This window comes from Zonotrichia leucophrys, chromosome 14 (genome assembly GCF_028769735.1).
Source record: "Zonotrichia leucophrys gambelii isolate GWCS_2022_RI chromosome 14, RI_Zleu_2.0, whole genome shotgun sequence".
NCBI classification, from domain to species: domain Eukaryota; kingdom Metazoa; phylum Chordata; class Aves; order Passeriformes; family Passerellidae; genus Zonotrichia; species Zonotrichia leucophrys.
In genome coordinates, this window is record NC_088184.1 from 111768 (window position 1) to 132589 (window position 20822).

Consider the following 20822-nt stretch of genomic DNA (forward strand, 5'->3'; position numbering starts at 1 on the left):
TTCTGAAGTTGTGCCACCTTATATATCCACCTTTTATTTCTGCTGCTGGTACAAGCTACAGATTGCACTGTTGCTTGGTAGACCAGCCCTTCTGCTCTGACCCTGTGAACCAGCAACATTTCATTTCCTGCCACTGAAATGCTCATCAGGGAACACTGGAGCTGCATTCCCACCCTTGCAAGTGTCCTTTTAAAGACTGAGCAGCAGTCCCAGTGCCTTCACAGGAACACAGCATGGTGCCCACGGTGATGTTAACATGTTTATTACATACAGAACAGATATGGTTTATTGTTGACAGCATAGGGGACAAAGCATGGGAACATATTCATACAGCAGGCTCTTTACAGAATGCCATCTTCATACCAAACAGCGGAGTTTACAGGCCTTAAGACACTTTTAAAAATCATTTTGTAACATACAAGATAAATTACATACATCACAGTGGAGATATGACAGAGAAGCATACTGAAGCCAGTTAGTTCTCACCTTGATGCCCAGCAGCGATCCAAGGACACAGGAGCTATCAGCAGAGGCTGGGTCTCCCCCCTACAGCTGCCCCTCTGGGCCATGTGCTTCTCTTGGAGGAGAACATGGCATTGAGCTGGAAAGGAATCTGATGGGAGATTCCCGTGTGTTGTTAGGGCCCAGTGGGTGACAGGAGATCAAGTGCTGTCCCTTCAACTTCTCCCATCAGATACAGAACATTTGGTGGTACAAATGTTGCAATTCTAACTTTCCTATAAAAGAACTGACAGAGTTAAGGAACTGAACCCTACCAGGGCTTCTTTTTCCCTTCAACTAGCCCAAATTCTGAAATTTGCCTGGCCCTAACTGATGAACTATTACATGACAGTGGAATCTGTGCTCTGTATGTTATATTGTTTACTTCACCCTGTGTTGGGAGGGATCCAGAGGTCTTTCTAGCAGAAAGCATATGGCAAAAGTGAATGAGAAGCCTGGCATGGTCAGCATCTCAGCAAAATAGCCCTGGTGAAAGGTCCCCCAGCATGCAGGTGGTGTCTCCATGTATTCCTTAACCTTGTGCCAGTCACAGACTCCAGTATGTCTATGCCTGGAAGATGCCCTCCGGCTGGATTCCTACCTTGGGGAGGAGTGGTGTGATGGGTGCATGTCACCAGCACTGCTCACACGTAGCATGGGCACCGCTGTGGCTGGATGAGACCTCTGTTCACCAGAGATGTCTCTTGCCTTCTTACAGGGAAAATGTATGCCATGACCTTTCCTGAACTGTGGATACAAAAATTGTTTAGGTGCTGCTGTGTCAGGAGAGATGCCACATGTTAAGAGCATCCCCTGGGAATATGGCATCCCTGCAGCACACCGTGATCTGCAAGCCTGGTCCATGGCAGCGAGCACAGGACACAGCAGGGAGCTTTCTAGGAGATGGAGGCTTGCCCAGTTGTCCCCATACTGTCACAAGGATATCTCTGTGAACCCTGGAGTGCTGTACAGGTCAGGCAAAAAAACAAGAGGACCACCAGAAGCTTCCAAATTCATCACTAACAAATGCAACTCGCCCTACTTCGGCACACCCAGAAAAGAATGTTTCAAGGGACACAGAATTTGTCATTTTGGGACAGTGTAAGAAAGGGAGAACACACCATTGCCTCTACACTTGGAACTTTCATATTCTGCATCTTGAGCTCAAAACCACTTTCCCTGGCCCCAATTTTTGCTGCTTCTTTTGTAAGCAGAATTCATATGCTTCTTTTGTAAGCAGGATTCTGCATTGCTTAGACAGAAAGGGCTATCACCACTTTTCTTGGGGGCTCTCAATTTTTTCCAGGAGTCAGAAATTTCCAGCTTTTCAATCTTCTTACTAGCACAGTTAGTACTTGTGATATTAGGTAAAAGATGTCAGGAATCTAGCCTCAATTCTTTTTGTGTGTGACATCAGGTGAGACATAGCCTTGACTGCACTTGTCCTAACCACCTGCCAAGTCTCTGTTTTCCAAGTCTCTGTGAAAAAAGATCTCCTTCCAGCAGGTCCTAAAAAGGAGACACAGCCTTGAGATGAGGCAATCTCTAAGTGTTAATGCAGAACACACAGCAGATCAACACCATCTGCCCCCACCTGTCTTTTAAAAGCCACCAAATGCAATGCAGAGATAACCACCACATGAACCTTTCAGAATGAACTTAGGAATTCTTTTCTGTATGGCTGTTTTGGAAGGGAGAGGCAAGAAAATCCTTGCCTTTTCTTAAAAAAACAGCATTCTGGTACCCTTTTGCTACTACAGCTGTTTGGCCTTGACAATCAAACACCTATCTTCTATCTGAGCCCACCAACCAATTCTCTTGGGACACATACAGGCAGGCACCCAGCACATGACTGATGAAGCAACAGCAGCAGCAGAGGAAGGGACTTTCCCCCTGCAAAGACGAAGATGTGATCCCCACATTAAGACTGCTGCTGCCTTCTCCAGCCCCACAGCTGAAGTGCTGCTGAAACTATGATGCTCTTTGGAGCATCTTCGTTGCTCTAAGTCCAGAGAATGTTATTCTGTGCTTAAGGGTGAATAAGGATAAGATGATGATACTGGTGAACTAGAAGGATTTCTGCTGGGGTGCTGCAGAAGTGATTCACCATTGCTGCTTTGGCAGGGAATGCCTGGGGACACACTTCTTTCTCATGCAGGTGGGAATGAGGCAACCTGCCCAAGAACCTGAGCCACCCCCCTCCTCCAGCTGCCCCTCCTGACACTGGGCAAAGGTCTTCCACAGTCCTGGCTCCAAGCTCCCTCCATGGTGTACTGCCATGTCTCTCCTTTCAGATGCCAGCTCCAGAGCAGAACAAGAACCTAACCACGCCAAAAGCATACGGGCCCGAGTTGAAAGCTGCGAGTTCAGAGGTTCAAGGGGGTCACAGTCCAAGGCAGGAACCGTTGCAGTTGTCCAGGGTCAGTTTCCAGCAGGAGTTATAATGCAGGCATTTTGTATGTACATCGTGGCATTCAGGCGGGAGGAGGGACACTTACATTGTGGGAAAAGAGGAATTCTCACTCAGGGATGTATGATACCTGCCACACAATTATGTGGCTCCGTTCAGCCTTGGAAAGTACTGGCTTCACCTGGGTGGCATCTCCCACATTTTCTTCTGTCTCATCATCTTCTCCATCCCCTGAAGAGACAACACAGAGAGTAAAAACGGCAGGAAAGAAAATGCTCTGGAATACTCTGAAGAGGCCAATACCCCTTTTAGAGTCCCAGCAGTCTGATAACAGACACTGTGAACTGAGATCTTTCTCTGTGCCTGGAGAACATTTACAGCAACCCCATTCTTTTCTGAAGCTAGACTGCATGGATGGGACAAACTAGCTTCAGCAGCAACAAAAACCACCCTTCCACCCTTCAGGGAAGCTGATTTTACACACAGAGCACTCTCAGCAGCAAGGGTAATCATAGTGGGGCAGCAATGTTTGGACCCAGTGGCACAGATGCATTTGTTCTTTCCAAAGCCATTCATACTGATGCTATTTTATGATAGTTTTAATATATTTGTAGCTTTGTAGATTGCTAATGCATGGCTGTATCTCCCAGCACTTTTTCTATCCTTTTCCCCTACATTTTAGAACAGTAAACTAACCTTCTAACATATTCCTGAAATACTATTTATATTTAGTCTTGCTTCTTTAGTCAGCCAAGAACATCTTGCCTTTTACCATGCATCATAGACGTAATAAATGTGGGGCAAAGCTCTTGGACCAACTCCAGTGGGGCAGAACCTGGGGAAAATTACCTAACCAACTGCTCTTCTAATTGGACAATATATGTTAAATATGCTAATTTGTTTAACTTACAAAAGGGTAGAAGTCCTGTATCATGTGTGTATATTGCACCTGGAGGCCTCCAGTTAAAGACCTGCTTTTATATTACTTCCTATATTAACATCATCTCAAAACTGTGTTGTTTTGCTCTCGATTTTGTAGGCATCACTACAGCTGTGTGGCACTGCAGCCACAGGGCACAGGTCAACAGCCTTGTGCTGTGCAAGGAACATCCTTATTTGCCCTCACAGCCAGATGCAGGAGAAGCAGTGTGGGGCTTTTCTGCTTTGGTTCTCCACAACAGTGATGCCTCACTCCATAACCACCACTATGCACCCACTACCTTTCCAGATGCCTCCCACCAAGGGGACTTACCAATCCGGAAATCGATATACCCTTCTCCTCCACTCAGCACCAAGACATTCTTTAGCTTCTGACCCTCCGTCTCAGTGGCTGCGGTGCTGGGGTTCTCCGAAGGGCTGTCCAACACACTCCCATTCAGGGTCGCAAGGACATTGCCTAGGAGAGGACAGAGGTGCTGTGCACGCCTCTGCTCAGCCCCCACACAGTTCACATGCACACAAACACATTGTGCAGACCAATTCTTTCTGCTAGTCAAATCTGGCAGTCACTCCAGTATAAATACAGATGTGGGGACCACAGGAAGTGTCAGCCATGGCCTGGACTCTAATCTGCTGCAGAACAGCTTCAGCCCCTGCTACAAAAGGGATGGAGGGATAAGCATCTGCTGAGGGTGAGTTGTGCTTACCTGGCACAGAGACAAAGAACTTGACTGCATCACGGTGGCCATGGAAGCAGAGCTGTGCCTGAGCCATGGAGCAATAGGGAATGAAGCTGCTGGCAGATTTGTCACTGTTGTCATCACCATACACATGGATGACCCCACCAGAGCGACTGCCCTCTCCAGAGGTTGGTGAAGTCTTGTTGGCTGGAGACAGAGCAAGAACACCATCAGTGATAGCTATGAGTCCCCTTTACAAAATGGACTCAATCAGAGAGAAAACGCATGAGCTGTGAAGAAAAACCTTTAAAGGTGCAGGTCTCTTTAAAGGTCTTTTATAAATGATGTGATGGAGGAGACCACAGCAGATTACACAGTCCCTCTCTTTTAGCCTGAGGCAAGCTAGATTGGTGTCACCAACCAGCAGTAATCCTGTCCAGCCTCCAGAAATAACCCACTGTCCTGGGATCAACCTTGGTCTTTTGTAGCTGGCAGGATACCCAAAGTGTCCACTGTCCCCAGAAGGCAGCTGGAGGAGAATTACTGCTCTGGATTAGTGGCATTGCTCAACTTCCAAGTCAAGTCCTTTGCTCATGCCCAGTAATGAGCACACATGCTGCTGAAAGCAGTCTCTGGGTCTGGTGAAGCCTCTCAGCCTCTCAGAGTCATCATAGAAGTGGATGTCCTTCCTCATTTCTTGATTAAACCATGACACCAGATTGTCAGCTAGTCCAGCCATGAACATTTTTCAGATGCTCACCATCCACAGCTTCCAAGGAGAGCTCAGGGCCCTGTATCCTTCCTGACCAGGCTCCAAGAATGTGACAGTTTCCACTAACGAAGCAACAGAGACCAGTGCTCTCAGCTCAGGGTGGGAGATGCTTTCCTTCTGCATGCACCCACATCAGTACAACAGGAACAATATTAAACTAGGCAGCTTTCACTTTTCTCTAAAAAAGTGAATTCATTCATTATTTGTAGTTCTGTGAATTCATTCATTATCTGTAGTTCTGTGTTTTAACTTTGGGTCAATTTCAGTTACATGACTTGGACAGAAGAGACTTTTCCCTATCAGGCTCAAGCCAGGACAGTGGGACAAGTACAAATACTTTGATGGAGGAATGAGAGTCAATGTGTGTACAATATCTGGCTTTTTTTCTGCAATTAATATCAGATGCTTTAAAAGGAGGAGACACATGTTGATAATGCATCTGGACAGATACATGAATGTCTTTGAGTGAGAAAAAAGAGCCTTTAATTTCTGACCCTGGAAAGGCATGAATTTGAACTGAGATCCTGCCTTAACTGGCACAAACCTAAACAAGTCTTCATGCTAATCAAGTCCCCTTGGGTTCAATCTCTTTTTTGATAACTTACAGCTGACAGGTGCCACAGCACCACCTGCCATTGGCCTGAAACTGATGGAAGGAGCATCAGTGGAAAATAACGGATGACCCAGGGAGACCTTGGAAGAACACTCTACTCCTAGTTCCTGCTTCTGACTGAATGAACCTTTCCTGTCCCCATCTCAAACTGGTCAACCACAGAAAGGGAACCACTGTTGAAGAATAATTATCCTTAACACAAAAAACCAGAAGGATCAACAATGAGATGGAAAACATTGTTTATAGCTGTGGGAAATAAAGTTATTTACATGACTGTCTCTGGTTGCTTTTCTCTAATGCAACTTAAAACAAAATAGTGATGAGGAAAAATGGATGGAGAGAAGTTGAATGGCAGAATGGAAGGTGGGAGAATGACTACATAGGAGGATGGGTGCAAAAGGAATGACAGCTGTGGAGGGGAGGCAGTGGACTTACCCCGGAGCCCAAGGAGTTGGCCGCGGTGGAGGACTACAGCTAGGCACAGGCAGGGAGTGGGAACACAGAGGGGCATGGGAAGTGACGGGCAGGATGGGAGAGAAGAAAAAGGTGATTACTGGGAGATAATTGGAGGGCAACAAAAATAGTATAAAGCCTAGAGAAACCACTACAGAAGCTCCTATTAGTTGATACTAACTCTGTTCTTGCTCACTTTGCTCTTACCATGCAGGGACAGACGTGGTATCTGAGGTGGGAGAGGAACTGTGTCATAAGGATCCACTGCTATATTTTTAGTGAGATTTTCTTGCTTACCACATTTTTACAGGAACACACAAAGATAAAGCAATTGGTTTACAGCAGGGAAAAAGTTTAACTCAGAACAAGGACAGCAGCCTTAAGACAGAATGGGCTTCAAAAGGAACTCAGAAACAAGACCAAAATTGCAATGACCAAAATGCATAAACAGGACTGTGTCACTGCCCTCCTTATGTGGACTCCAGACACATCCAACTTCATTGCCCTCAGAGGAGACCATCCCAAGTCTGACTTCCAGGAGGATTACAAGAGGTTTGCTGTTTTTACACAAGGGGTATTTGTTTCTCAGCTTTCCTGTGAGCATTGGTGAGAAAACACACATTTGGCTGCTTTCTGTTGAGAGCAATTGCAATCAGTCTCAAATCCTACTTCCTCATGGTGATCTGGATAAGACCTTCAAAATAAGATGCTGACAGGCAGGTTCAGAACAGGACTAGTAAGAGCTTCAATTAAACTTCCAGCTCCAGAGATTCACCTATTTACTCTTACTGCTGGGTCCCCTCACCAGACTGGATTTGGTGTAGGATACCTACTTCTACTTGATTGATAAAGCTGAGCCCTAATCTGAGTAAATGGAGCTTTTCTAAGCTCAGTTTTTGGAAAATACTGCTACGGAGACATTTAGATGACTAGGCCAAAGTTGAATTTCCAAGGAGATCTTCCTGGTGACTTTTCATCCCATGACCTCCTTTTGGTGACTTACTACAATTCCCAAAGCTTTGTTTCTCCTGTTTCACAGTAGCTACAGAATCAGTTCACATCACTCTGCTCTGTCAAGGTCCAGGGCTGCTCATACTCTGGGCTCTTCTCCCTGAAATGGCTATGATTAAAGGGTGTCAAATGTCAGGAAAGCATCAGCCTGCCTGAACCACCTGCCATGCTGCACAAATAACACCTAAAAGCTGCTTTTTTTTTAGGAGAGATGCAGGAGTACTTTGAATAAACGTCACTTACTCTCAGTCAGGGGAATGGAGATGACAACACCGTTCCCGGTGCCCACCCAAAGGCGGTTGCCAGCAATGAGTAAGGCTGTGATCCGCACAAAGGAGAAGCCCAGCTTTCCAGTGCCTAGGAAGCACGAATGAGAGTTGGGTAGTCAGTGGTGACTTTGGGCAAGGTCTGCTTTGGGCAAATTCTGCCTTGAGCTCAGTAAGCAACAGACCCTCACCTAGCATCTTGCTGACATAAGGCTCAATGTCGACATCCTGCAGATGTTGATGGCTGTGGGCATGGTAGAGCCTCAGCGTGGAGTCCAGGCGGATGGAAACCCAGACGCCATCTCCAATCCATGCCAGCTGTCGTACCTGGCTCTCCCGACGAGGATGGGCATCAAAGGATTTCTAAAATACCAATGTGAGTTCACAGAAGTTTTGCCATTATCTATACTCCACATATACGCATACTCAATTTTCAACTGAGATCACTTGTTTGGGTTCCAAAGATCTTGGAGAAGCTGTGTTAATGCCAGCTGATCCCAGCAGTTCATTACTGTACACAAAAAATTCTTTGCTTGAGCAGCTGTCTGGCAGGTTTGCAATTAGAATTTATGGTCTTTTCAGACCACTTCAGGAGCAAGAATGTATAGACGCCAAGAGCTTTCAATGTACTTGATAGAAAAGGAAAACACACAACTCCAGGATAAATTCCAAAGACCAAACTGCTTTGGCTCACTAATGTGAACTTCAGATCCAGCACTTCTTCTCTCCTCAATCAGAATTACTTCAAGCATTCTCAGATTTGTACCAAGACCACTGTACTGATTTTCACCCAAAAGGCTCTAAACATTGTTTTCTCTTAATGGGATCCCAGGGGCTAACTGTTCTGTTCCTTGGTGCCATAATGCCTAAAGATGGAGAAGCCTTAGATTATATGTGAAGAGTCACTGTAAAACAAACACCTATGTTTGGACAGTACATGGCCCCACAGACTCCCTAGTAAAGGCAAAGAAAATTGTCAGTTTATACTTTCTGATAGAATTTGCTCTGCAAAAGGAGGAAGGAACAAATAACCCCTGGCAGATTTGATCATAATATGACCCAGACTGACAATCTTGGTCAAGAGCTATTAAGAATAAATACAACACAAGTGTGTGTGCACGCATAGACACGTTTGTGCTCTCTTACCTCAATCTGCATTGTCTTCGGCTGGATAACATGGATTTTGTTCTTGTAGCCACACCAGACTCTATCGTAGACCACAGCCATGCAACGGATGGAGTGGTGAGTGTGGCCAAGATCCATCAGGTGGTAATTACTGAGATCCCACTGACCATCTGAGTTAAAAAACAAGTGTAGAAAGGTGTATCTCCTCCATGACATGTAAGGACATTCCATACAATAGAATCCTCTACTTTTCTATATATATGTTGGTATACAGGCTTAGCTGATACTCAAATGCTCAGTTTGCTTATGTCTGTGACCTTCCTGAGACTCCTGTTTCAGCCTTACACTTATGAAACGTAACAATAAAGTTTAGTTTGATGTCCAACAGCACTCAAATCAGGCCAATTTTAACATCCTTTATTGCAATGAAGTGAACAGGCTTCTCTAACAAGTACAACAAAAGCAGTGAGAGAAGAGGGAAGACAGCTGAACAAGACTATGCGGAAACTTAAAAGGAAATGGGCCATACAGTCCTTGTGGTGGGGCTTCCTCACATCACAGACCTTCAACATAATTCCCCCAAACTGTTAAATCCAGGAAAAGTCATCAGATCTCCCTTCTTCACTCTTATTTTTAATAACCAGGCAGATATTGTGTCCTTCACAGGCAGGAAGCCTCCATGTCATGAAGCTTTATCTTATTTCTGATGGGAACAATTTTGATGTGTCAATGGTCAGGCTTGAGCTCATGACAAAGGCTGAATCAAAATTTGAATTGCACAAGCCCAGAAATCTCTATATTTCTGCTTGCTGAATGAACTGCTACTCAATGAATAACTAAGTTCTTTAGTCATAGTTAGCAAATCCCCATGTGCTGTCAGATATGAACATAGCTAAGACTGTTCAAGCCATAGGGAAACAAACTCCACAGCAGTGAAGAGGACCAGAAATTGAATTTACTAAGTGTACCTCAAACAACTGCACAGCATATGTATTTCTGAAAGTGTCACATTTACTCCACATGTACTACACAGTACACACACTTTTGTTCAGAAAAGCTCAAGAAGTGGTGTTAGAATATAGTGATGGTTTAGGATATCAATGATGTGTATAACAGCCATGCATTTTAACTCAGTGTTTGTACCCCAGCAGCCAGCAACTTTCTCACCTTGGAAGAGCGTTTAATCCACTGCTACACTTTCAGCCAAACTTTGTTTTCTCTATTACATTGATTCTTACCTTCTCCGCGATGGAATATGGCTAGTGTTCCATCTGCCAGAGCAACCAGGACCCTCCCTTTCACATGCCTGAAATAACAGAATAGTAAATACATAAAAAATGCAGTAGAAATGAGGGACTCCAAAACTCTTCCTGCCATCCATACACACCATCTTTACATAGTCTCCAGAATTCCCAGCCAGTTTTAGCATTGCAGGAACATCCTCTTACCTTCAGTGCAGTAAGATCATCACATCTGTGAGTTTTCTGTTGAGGGAATTCTTCTCCTTCACAATACAAACACCATCAATTTCAACAAATTCCCCCTAATTTACCCCTCAGTGAAATTTTGCCTTTCTCCTCCCCATTTACTTCCTCTTGATATTGCTAGACATGTATTCACTGAATCAGGTCAGGACCACAACTGAGCAGAAAAATGGGTTGATATGAGGCTTTCCCGTTACAAAAACCTTGGGAAACTTCTCTCACAAAACAACACACTTAGGAAAGCAAAGAAAAAGTTGGGGCTGCCACATCCCTTGGAAGTATTCAAGGCTGGGAATGTGGATGGGGCTTGGAGCAACCTGGTCTAGGTGGAAGGTATCCTTGTTCATGGCAGGGAGTTGAAACAAGAGAATCTTTAAGGTCTGTTCCAACCAAAACCATTCTCTGATTCTGTAAATCTACAACCAAGAGCTGATAATACCCTCTAAAGCATCACTCAGGCCCAAAACCTTCTCCTTCGGGTCCCTTGCAACACACACTTACACCAGGCTCAGCACAGAGTCCTTCAGCTTTATTGAGTGCAGACATTTCTTCCAGTTGGACACAGCCGAGTGCACGTAAAGCCTGTGAGAGAGGACAAATTGGGGAGGGTTAGCAGCAGAGCCCCACATCTTCAGCCTGCTCAGGTTTGAGTTTTCCCTTCTGGTAGGAAAGGTGGAGGTGAGGTAAGAAAGTGATGTTAAATCCCTGAGACTATGGTGAGTTGAGCAATGAAATGAGGAATAGAAACCTTCTTCAGAAACAAGCAATGAACAAAAGGTGTGTGGACTTGAAAAATAGAGCCCAGAGCAGGGATGTGACACAGAGAATTGCCAGCCCAAAGGGAACACACCAGCCATTTTGAGCTCCCAGCCACATGGTGGGGGCAGCACTGGTGCAGGTCCCAGCATCCTTGGTTGACTCCTGATCTGGCAGTGTTGTGCTGGGCTCCATCTTCAGCTGCCCATTCTCCCTGAAGAGGCAAAAGAACAGTGTTAGAGATTTAGCAGCAGCAGTGCACAGAATACCCACCTAGGCCCACAGCCTGGCACTTCCAGACCGGTATGGGCCCTTGAAGACACAAATCGCTTCCTTCTCTAGTAGTTTTCAACTGCAAATCTGCAATTTACAGTATTTCCTTTCTCCTCCCCTTACAAACAACAAGTACTTCAAATCTACAGACCCCAACTGAGTTTAGCAAGACTATTACACAAACAATATTTTCTCTGTTCATTTGCAGCTTCAATAGAAGCAACTTAGAACAACATTGGCATTCAGGAACAATCTGCATCCAAGACTTCTACCCTATTCTTAAGGCCATCACATCAGCATTGTTTGTCTTAAGAACTTTTTGAGTGGTGAATACATTTTCTTGGTTACTTTTACAGCACATCAGAGGTACTCTGATGTGCTGTAAAAGTAACCAAGTAAATCAATCATAATTTCTACACACATTTCAGTAAGCTCCATCAGTAAGAACATGAAGTGTACATGTACTTCAGGAGATCTGCCTTAACCACAAGTCTAAGTTCATAGTGAGAGATCAAATATTTACATTGTAACAGCTGACCCAGTCAGTTGCAGGCTGAGCCATGCCTGTTTTCATGACATTCTTTTCCTTCCCTGTTATCCCATCTATAAAATTGCTTGGGCGCAAAACTGATAGAAGTCTGAACTTTATCAGAAGCTTAGGCTGCTTCTCTTGTCACAAACCTTATGAAAACAGATCAGTAATAGAACAGAACCATTATTCTGACCCCAGCTCACCTACCCATTCTGCCTGAGTGCTTGGGCTGGGACAGGGTCTGTGAACACATGCTCGGTGAGGGGCCCAGGCCGGGCCTGTGTCAGCTCTGCCTCACTGGCACTGCTTTCTGGTACCTCTGTAGCCTCTGTTGCCTCCTCAGTAGACTGAGACTGGTTGATCTTCCCATTGCAGACAGGAGCCACCTCACCTGGAGAACAATGAACAATGTGAAACATGCTGAAGAATCTATATAGATATCAGGCTGTCAATTCTTTAATGTATCTTTCCTTGCCAAACTCAGTCAAGAGCTGAGCCTGTGCCACAGACACAGCAGCTCAATCAGGTATCTTCTCCCTGGATGGGAAACAGACACTATTTTAAAGTGAAACATAATCTATGACTAGCACAGGACAGCATTGCAAGGGCTCCAAGGCTGTCACTACAGTATGGAGTCAGCAAGGGCAGCAGTATGATTTGCATGTGAGCTTAATTGGCTTCCCAATACTCAGGGAAGAAAGCAATCAGAACAGCAGTACCTGAAGGGCAAACATCTCACATGCCCAAAATACTCCGCTGTATGACTCCTGCAACCAGGCTGCAGCATGTGAATCAGAGAAGAAAGTAGGGCTCTAAGAAGAAATATACCAAAAGGGCCTTTGGTAGTCCTGTATCACAGTAACAAAATTATGGAGGCCTCTGAAGTGCTTAACTTGGGGACAGGAGGATATGGCTGTAACACCATGAGCTCATACAGGTGTAATTGATATGTCACTAAGTTTTACATCCCAAAACTTACTCTGTCCCTTGTCCAGAACAGGTGTGTCTCCACGCGAGGAACAGTTGCTTCGTGGCACATTGCAGCGGGTTGCACAACCCACCAGCGTGATCCCTGCCAAGACACCATCTGCTCCACCTGAGTCTTCGGGATTCACATCCCCCTCCAGGAAGATCTCGCCTGGGGGATAGTCACTCTCACTGGCCGCTGAAGGCAAAGAACAGGTTCTCATTAAATCAAGCAATTACCGCTAATTTAATGTACTCCTGAGGTCACCCTAATGATGGGAGATTCTGATCCTTCCAGGTTCACCACCTTGGGGAAGCACCACACCATCCATCAGCAGCCTGATCCACAGCAGATCCCCTCATCCCTAGTATGAGTATCCAACACAGGTACAGAGCCCTTCTATGCCCAACAAGGCTCACTCCTGCTTCCAAAAAACACCTGCTGTATACCAAAGGAAAGACTTACTGAACACTGAAGAACAGGGAGGGATCTCCACAGAAAGGTCCTCCAGGAAGGCAAGATCTGGGTTATGATTTTGGGGAACAATTACAGAACACAACACAGCCCAGGGGTTAGCTACCAAGTGAGGATGTCCATTACTCCTCAGTGGGGCAGGGACCCTGTCAAGACCACAGCCTGGGCTTCACTCACCGGGGATGCTGGAGATGCAGAGTACGTGAGCGTTGCAGACAGTGAATTGGTCCACCACTGTGCCAGGCTGGTTGGCATCAATTATCACGACTTTACTGGTTGACAGCGTGCTAGTGAGGATCCAGACACGGCTGGATGTGGCATCCATCTCATGGAGCTCCTTTGCCTTTGGGAGAGCAGACACACATGGGTGTGATCAGCACTTCTTTTGGATCAACCTGAGCTTTACAGTGCTTGGCAACACTTTGACATGGTGTAATTTATTTTAAATTATATATTCTATTCTACAGTAGAACTATAGAAAAAAATTTTCTTTTTTATATTGTTGTCTAATCAGTTATATTTTTATTTTTATTAATTTGATTCCATTCATGTTACTGCACTAGTATCCAGAGCACTGGCCAAAGAGCCTGTCTGACTCCTTAGGGCAAGAGCAATGTGGCCACTAATTTTTCTGTTGAGATGTCTGACAAATGTATCACTGAATATTCAGTCATCCAGAATGCTGTGAGTCTGGGATGCCCCAACTGATCAGCTTAAGCAAGCTGGTCTTGGGAGAGTATAAGGCAGCAATATAAGACACATGTGGAGAAAAACCCTACAAACCAGACAGCATAAAATATTGTATGATTATCTGCAAATTACAGCTTGGTTCTTTAAACAGGAAAAAAACCCAAAAAATCACTTAAGGCTACCAAAAACCAGAATGGATTAAATCTCAAGAGGCCCAAATGGACTCACAGACCATGTTCTTTTAACAAAGCTTTCCATTAATGTATTTATTAATTTACAATGATGAGGGCTATAAAATCTCCCTAGCAACCTCAGTCAAGCATTTTGTTGCCCTTATTATTAGGATTTTATTCAAAATTCCAAACATTTCAAAAGCTAAAGTTGGAAAACTTTACACTGGATGATTTGTCCCAGATCACACCTAAAGTTACAGAAGAGCCAGCACACCACAGCACAGTCCCACAAGGACAAGAACATTTTATAGCATAGTACAAAGATACTGAGAGAGGGGGTGTGGTAGGGATGAAATGAGAAAAAACATTGGAGGGAAAAAAATCCACTTTATTTTCTGACCTTTTTTTTCTCAGGAGATGTATGGTTACTTTTGTTGTTGTCACCTTCCACTTCCCTGTCACAGGTGAGAGGATCGTGCCCAGGATCTAGTTTCTGCCCATTTCCAGGCTCCTGTTCCAAAGGTCTCCATCCTGAGAGATTTACTCCAGCTGCACACCACAGCTAAGAAACAGAAGCAGGAATCTGAACTAAGAATTCTGCAGGCTCCGTGGTCTCTTTGAATTTAGGCACCTTTGTGGAGAACTGCCAAATGTCAAATATCTAAAACATTTAGTTGGAAACACCAGATCTTGATGATTTCTACTAGAAGATATCCGGATTGATAGAGGTAAGCCAGAGGATCTCTACCCAGCAACATCACTGCTTTTTAGTCACTGCAGCAATGCAAGCCAGGACATGACAGATGTTTAATGTGTTCAAACTGACAGAAGACAGGTTAAATGAGGTATTAGAAAGAGATTCTTCCCTGTGAGGGTGTGAGGTTACCCAGAGAGAAGCCTGTGGCTGCCCCATCTCTGGGAGTGTGGAAAAACAGTCTGCTGGTTTAGCTCCCAAAAAAGCAGTTTTCTGAAATGAAATCCAGCTAACCTCCTATGAATTATTTCCAGAGAGCTTTTTAAGAGAATACCTGGAAGAGGAAGAGGACTACAGAAATACTAGATTTACCCAAAACCTTAAAGAAAAGATGCTACACAGAACTTTATCTAAAGATCACACCTAGAGCCTTCTAGAAACAACAGCAAAAAAATTTTCTTACAATGTAACCATCAGGATGACTTCTAAAAATCATCTCTGAATGAAGTAATGACAAACTGACTATTTCAAAACAACCAGCTACAGCAGGTAAGTCTGCCACAGATGACCGCTTATACCCAGCAGCAATTCTACTCAAAACATTCTAGTATTAATAGATATGGCTTCACAAAAATCTACTCCAGATAACACTTGCCTGGTTCCAATGAATTCTGGTCAACAGTAAAATCTAAGGAGTGATGAAATGTGTTTTTACTTTCACTTGGTCATTTTCATGAATTTTTATATTAGTTTCCATTACACCTTGAGGAGTCTTAGCAAAAGCATTAGAAGCATAAAACGTTGCTGCTGTTGATGAATTGTCTCAAAAGAAGCAAAAGATATCAGGGAGCAGCAGGGAACCTAGCAACCAGAACAGCTGAGAATTTTGTCCTAAAATACTTTTTCCTACATTCACTACAAACCACCATTCAAAAAAAGGAAGCGGAAGATAGAATTTGGAATATATAATGTCTAAATAATAGATTGCTGTAAAAATGGCAGGTTTAGTGACCCAAATCCCTTGCTTATTTCATGTCCCCTTTCTGGACTGCACGGTAAGCAGAAACAACATACCTTCATAGTTGGGTCCTTCTCTACTAATGGGCGACAATATACAGGCACAGGGACATTTTTCATGCGAGTGTCCTCCTGACCACCATTGGGGCTCAGCTAGGGGGAGAGAAGACAAAAAAGACAGTATAAAGCTGCAAACACCAGGATACATCAAGAGAGATGGAACCAGTGTAACACAACCAATCAGAGGTGGCTGCTGCTGAGGCTTCCTATCACATCTTGTGTGAAACAAGAGTCCTTAAGGGGAGAGGAGCAGCACACCCAAGAGACCATCTCACAATCATCAGTGCCCCAGTGATGGCCCACAGAGGCTACACATTGACCTGCTGATAGAGAAAGGATGCTCCCTGCAAAGAATCAGGACAACTAGCATTCCCTTCATTACAGCTGGACTTGATCTTAGAAGTCTTTTCCAAACTTAATGCCTCTATGGCCTGAAACCTCCAAGCCATGCTGCCAGGCTCCTTCCTTTCAGGAGGTCTCTGACCAGTTAAATGTGTCACAAGTCAACAATTGAGGCGGATGTTGTTTGATTTTGTGTTACTGATAGGAAAAAGTGGGCATAAACTGCATTTGGTTTTCATACTAAATGACTGTTAAAGTTCTCAGAGTATAAATGAAATAACTAATGTTCCAGCCCAATTATAACAAAGGAAATTTAGTTTAAAACTAACTGGATTCTGGTTTAGGGCACTTTTGGTTTAGGGTACTTTTCGGTTTCAGTACTTTCATGCAGAGGAATCAAAGTCCCTCCATTGACTTTGGTGGAGATATACAGAATATCACTTTGGTCTATGATGGCCTACAATTATCACACAAACAAAATATGCACATGGTACGTCTAAATTAAATAGTTAATAACTAAGGTCCCTAGTTAATGACTAAAGTCACCTTCCACTCAGCCTGTCCAGAGCATGGTCCCTACCTGCTTGTACTTGGCTGGGAGGCTCCAGCCACAGGCCTGCAACCGCCCATCATCGTTCCGCACGTGCTCCCGAACCTGCCGGTACTGCTCTCGCTTCTGCTCACGGCGTGCTGAGGATGTGCAGTCGCTGAGGAGAGAAGCACAGCATCACCCAGCTGATCGTTAAAGAGAGGAGCTGAGGGTGAAGGGAGTGTGTGGCCAGTATCAGGGAGGGTACACACAGCAAACCAGATCCAACTGTGAAAAGAGATGTAGGGAGTCAGAGACAGAAAAACTGTTGAGAAACAGACACAGGCAGTTCTGACCCATCACCTGAGCAATGTGGCAAGCCAAGTCATTGTCATCACCTCTTATGATGTTCCAAGAGCCCTTCAAAAACAGGTTTTAGAGAAGGATGACGCAGCATGACTGTGAGATGTCATAAGAGAAAAAGATGGAATAAGGGCAATGGGTATCTAAAAAGTTTAAATTTACCCTTCTACAAGATGCAGTATCTTTTCAACAAATTCTTTTTATTGTAGAAGTTATCCTACTTTACCACCACATTCTCCACAGTCCTTCCATAAAAACACACCCCATGTGGAACCAAGTAACCTTTGCAATGGCAGAACACATTGTGAAGTCATGTAAAGCACTGAAGAGTTTTCTCCCTTCATCTGAGCAACACAAAGAATTTGGGTAAGACTGTAGTAGCGATACCCAGAGGCTCATTTTTAGCATGGTTTAAATTAAAATCAACTACTGGAACTTTAATGTGCTGTGGAGAGAACTTTTATCTTTTCTTAAACCCCTTGTCAAGAGGGTTGTGCAGACATTTCATCCCTTTGTCTTGATGCTGCCATCACACTCCACCACAAAAACCCTCCTTCATTCCATCCCAGTCTGAAAATACAAGTGCAGAACTAGAGTGGGGCCACACGGAGCTCCCATGGTCCCAGCTGAGATGATCCATCATGGCCTGAAAAGCCATGGATACTGTATGTTTGGGAGGACAAGGTTTGCTGAACCCATCCATATAGTATCTGATGAGTAAAAGTTCAGGGAGGTAAGCCACAGAGAACAGAGACATACTAACATCACACAGACTGTTTCCAAAGTGGAAAACAGCTTATTTCAAACACTGCTGTTCTTTGGGAGCGCTGCAGGGGAGCGCTTGGCACACAGCCCTGTAACTCACTCGTCAGGGAAGAACTCGAGGGTACGGCTGCCGGAGGAGATCTGACACATGGTGTGGCTGCGCCGCTGGCTGAACCCCGCCGTGGTGGGAGACTTGTAGTGGATATTCACAGAGGGGTAGGTCCTCTTTGCTGGGGGAGGACTGGAGGAAGAGCTGAACAGACGGCTGAAGCTAGTGACAGAAAAGGGCCAACAAGTAAGAGAAAAGGTTCCTGGGGAGACAAGCACCATAGATACACAAAAAGAGAAGCAAGAGGTTTGGATCAAAGGCTGCAAGCCTGTCACAAAAACTGCTCTACTTTAAACTCAGACCTACATCCTTGGATTGATTGGCATAAGGTGTTTTTAGCTTCCAGAAATAGGTACCTTCTAAAAACAGCCCTTTATTACAACTGACTGTGAGTATGTCCTCATAAACCAGGACAGAGTATGAAAGTTTCCATTCCAGGATACTCATGAACTTTTTCAGCTTGTGAAACAAAGTCAATGTGCATGGTCAGATCTGATTTTACCTTCACTAAGGACAAAGGAAGCCCTTGAAGGCAAAAAGGTTAAGCCAACTTCTATCTGACATTAATGTCAGAGTCTATTAAATTGTCTGAAGTAGAAATGACAACACTCCCCGTTTTCTTAATCTTGCACGAACCACTGAAGAACTTACAACTGCCAAATGGTGGATTTCTTCTTCTCCTGCACAGATGGGTGCTCACGGGAAGCTCTATGGACAAACACAGCAGAACCAAGTTAATTTCTGCATCTCTGCCAAGCATCAGGTCATTTCCATCAAGGAAGCCATGCCGAAAGTCAGAATTCATTCTAACATATCAAAAGACACCAGGGAATGGCACATGCCCTGGTCTTCAATGCAAGCTCACCCAACCACTTTAAGTAACAAGGCTCATGTGAAAGGCAAGTGTGTTTAACATGATTATCAACTCCCTGTAAAACTGTCTGCCACAGACAGTGTGGGAACTACAGAACCTAGCATTGGAGTCATTTCAAGCCGTAGCCTTTAGAACTCATCATTCAGAAGCAATACTCCTCCCTAGAGCTTCTCCCAGATTAATAAGCACACAAGAAACAAGCAAGACAAACAACTGTCCACTGTCCCCAAATAACGGTGGTAACATGAGATTTGCAGCCCAGGTTCAGGAACAGGAGAGAAAGAATTGGTGTTAGGAGAAAAGCATCTACAGTCTGGAAAACTTCCAGTACTTCTCAACCATGTGTCAGTAGGGGATGCATTGACCATAAGCTAAAACATGAACAGGTCCTGTCCTAAACAGGAATGTTATCCAACACCCAGGCTCACCTGATCATCTCTGTCCACCTGACAGCCTCCTGAAGCTCCATCAACCTCTCCTTGTACTGGTTGCGCTCCATCAGGACCCGGGCCATCTCCACACGGGTGAAGCGCCGGCGCTGGGCAATGGGAATGTTGTCCTGCAGAGGGGAGGAGCACTGCTTCAGCCAACAAAAGATGGAATGGGATTGAGGTTAGTACCGGGCACGTCAGGGACAGACACATATTTGTTAGTTCTTCTCCTGCCCTGTTTAATTTCACCCCCATTTCCCCATATGAGGAGATAATTCAGACAGTGAGCTCCAAACTATGGCCATGGACCTCCGTGGGTTCAGCAAACCCATGGAAACTAGAATGAGAATCGCCACCAACTTGAACACATAGCCCTCGCATACACAGACCCCAATGTGGGACTATTGCCAGCAAGGTGCTTTGACAGTCTGCAAGGAATGGTAAGAATTGACAGTGGTCTGTTGGTCCAGAAATTTGGAAACCAAAGATTCAACTCATAGCAAAGCCAGTCACAAGCAGCAGGGAGCACCACATAATGCCACCTGCCCTCTCAGGAGGACTGCAAGGATGTTTTCTGCTAGTACAGATGGATAAAGGTAGGATACAGGAAACTAAGGAAACACCTTTTCCTCTTTGGTGACAAAAATTGACCTTCCAATGAGGGCAGAGGCAGCTTTGGGTTGAGAACAAAATGAGTAAAAGTCTGTTTTGTCTCTTTTGAAAAGTGGAAAATGAGAACAACATGACTAAAAAATATCTGCCCAAAATAAAGACTGCAAGGGTTTCGGGAACTCATTACTAGAGGTGGTAAGTGGTTGTGCTAGACTGTGGCAATTCCTAAGCTCAGCCTGGTTGGTAAGCGCTGCTGAGAGCTGGAACAGCACAAATTAACCAAGTCCCTCTCTGGCCGCCCTGGACTTTGAATCAAATCTGTATGACTAGTCAGAACAAGAACTGTATAAACAAAAAGGAATTTATCAATTTTTTTTTAAAATTATAAAAAGAACCAGACCTCCTGTCTGTTCAACTGAAAACAAATCCAACTCTCTTCAGCAGCTCATGAGCACAACGTGAAAATGTTCCCATCTACCTACATTCTCAACAACCAAGTTCACTCCAAATTAGTCAAGAGATCTAGGCTAAAACTGAACCTGTCTGATACCTTGTGTAAGAAAGAAACAGGAACATGACATAAGTAAATGTATTGAATCCCTTGTCCTAGCAGGGCCATTTACAAGGAAAATCTTGTTACTGCTTGATTTGCCATTTTTTTTCCAGCTACAGTTGGTCTTTGTTGAATAGCCTCTATCCCAGTCAAAACAGTTTCAAGAGCTGTCCTAGAAGAACAGCCCACGAGCCTTCTCTGCCTGTACGCTGTAACAGGCAATACTGGCTTATTGAAAAGAACTAACAAGAAAAACGCAGCACTAAGACATGGCGGTAGTCACTCTTGCAAAGCTGACTGTGTAAGCTGGATTTCAGAGCATGATGTGCACACAGCTACATCTTCACTGCCTAC

General features: G+C 44.5%; 1 protein-coding gene across 27 annotated transcripts in view; it reads right to left on the minus strand.

Annotated features, from left to right (window-relative positions):
- Nucleotides 1-246: 246 nt before the first annotated feature.
- Nucleotides 247-20822, minus strand: part of MAPK8IP3 (mitogen-activated protein kinase 8 interacting protein 3) — an 81485-nt gene continuing 60909 nt past the window's right edge. For 12 of the 27 annotated variants that reach the window (XM_064725868.1, XM_064725852.1, XM_064725866.1 and 9 more), the window contains 19 exons: nt 19301-19452; nt 18650-18706; nt 17990-18160; nt 16813-16939; nt 15888-15983; nt 14520-14681; nt 13434-13599; nt 12795-12980; nt 12023-12206; nt 11105-11224; nt 10756-10836; nt 10009-10076; nt 8792-8940; nt 7837-8008; nt 7623-7736; nt 6351-6389; nt 4558-4737; nt 4164-4307; nt 247-3142 (listed from right to left, as the gene is read on the minus strand). In XM_064725868.1, coding sequence (XP_064581938.1) covers nt 3021-3142; nt 4164-4307; nt 4558-4737; nt 6351-6389; nt 7623-7736; nt 7837-8008; nt 8792-8940; nt 10009-10076; nt 10756-10836; nt 11105-11224; nt 12023-12206; nt 12795-12980; nt 13434-13599; nt 14520-14681; nt 15888-15983; nt 16813-16939; nt 17990-18160; nt 18650-18706; nt 19301-19452 — 2490 coding nt within the window. In that variant the 3' untranslated portion in view covers nt 247-3020. The remainder of the gene's footprint in view (nt 3143-4163; nt 4308-4557; nt 4738-6350; nt 6390-7622; nt 7737-7836; nt 8009-8791; nt 8941-10008; nt 10077-10755; nt 10837-11104; nt 11225-12022; nt 12207-12794; nt 12981-13433; nt 13600-14519; nt 14682-15887; nt 15984-16812; nt 16940-17989; nt 18161-18649; nt 18707-19300; nt 19453-20822) is intronic. The other 15 variants (XM_064725860.1, XM_064725858.1, XM_064725862.1 and 12 more) reach the window with 2 other exon arrangements.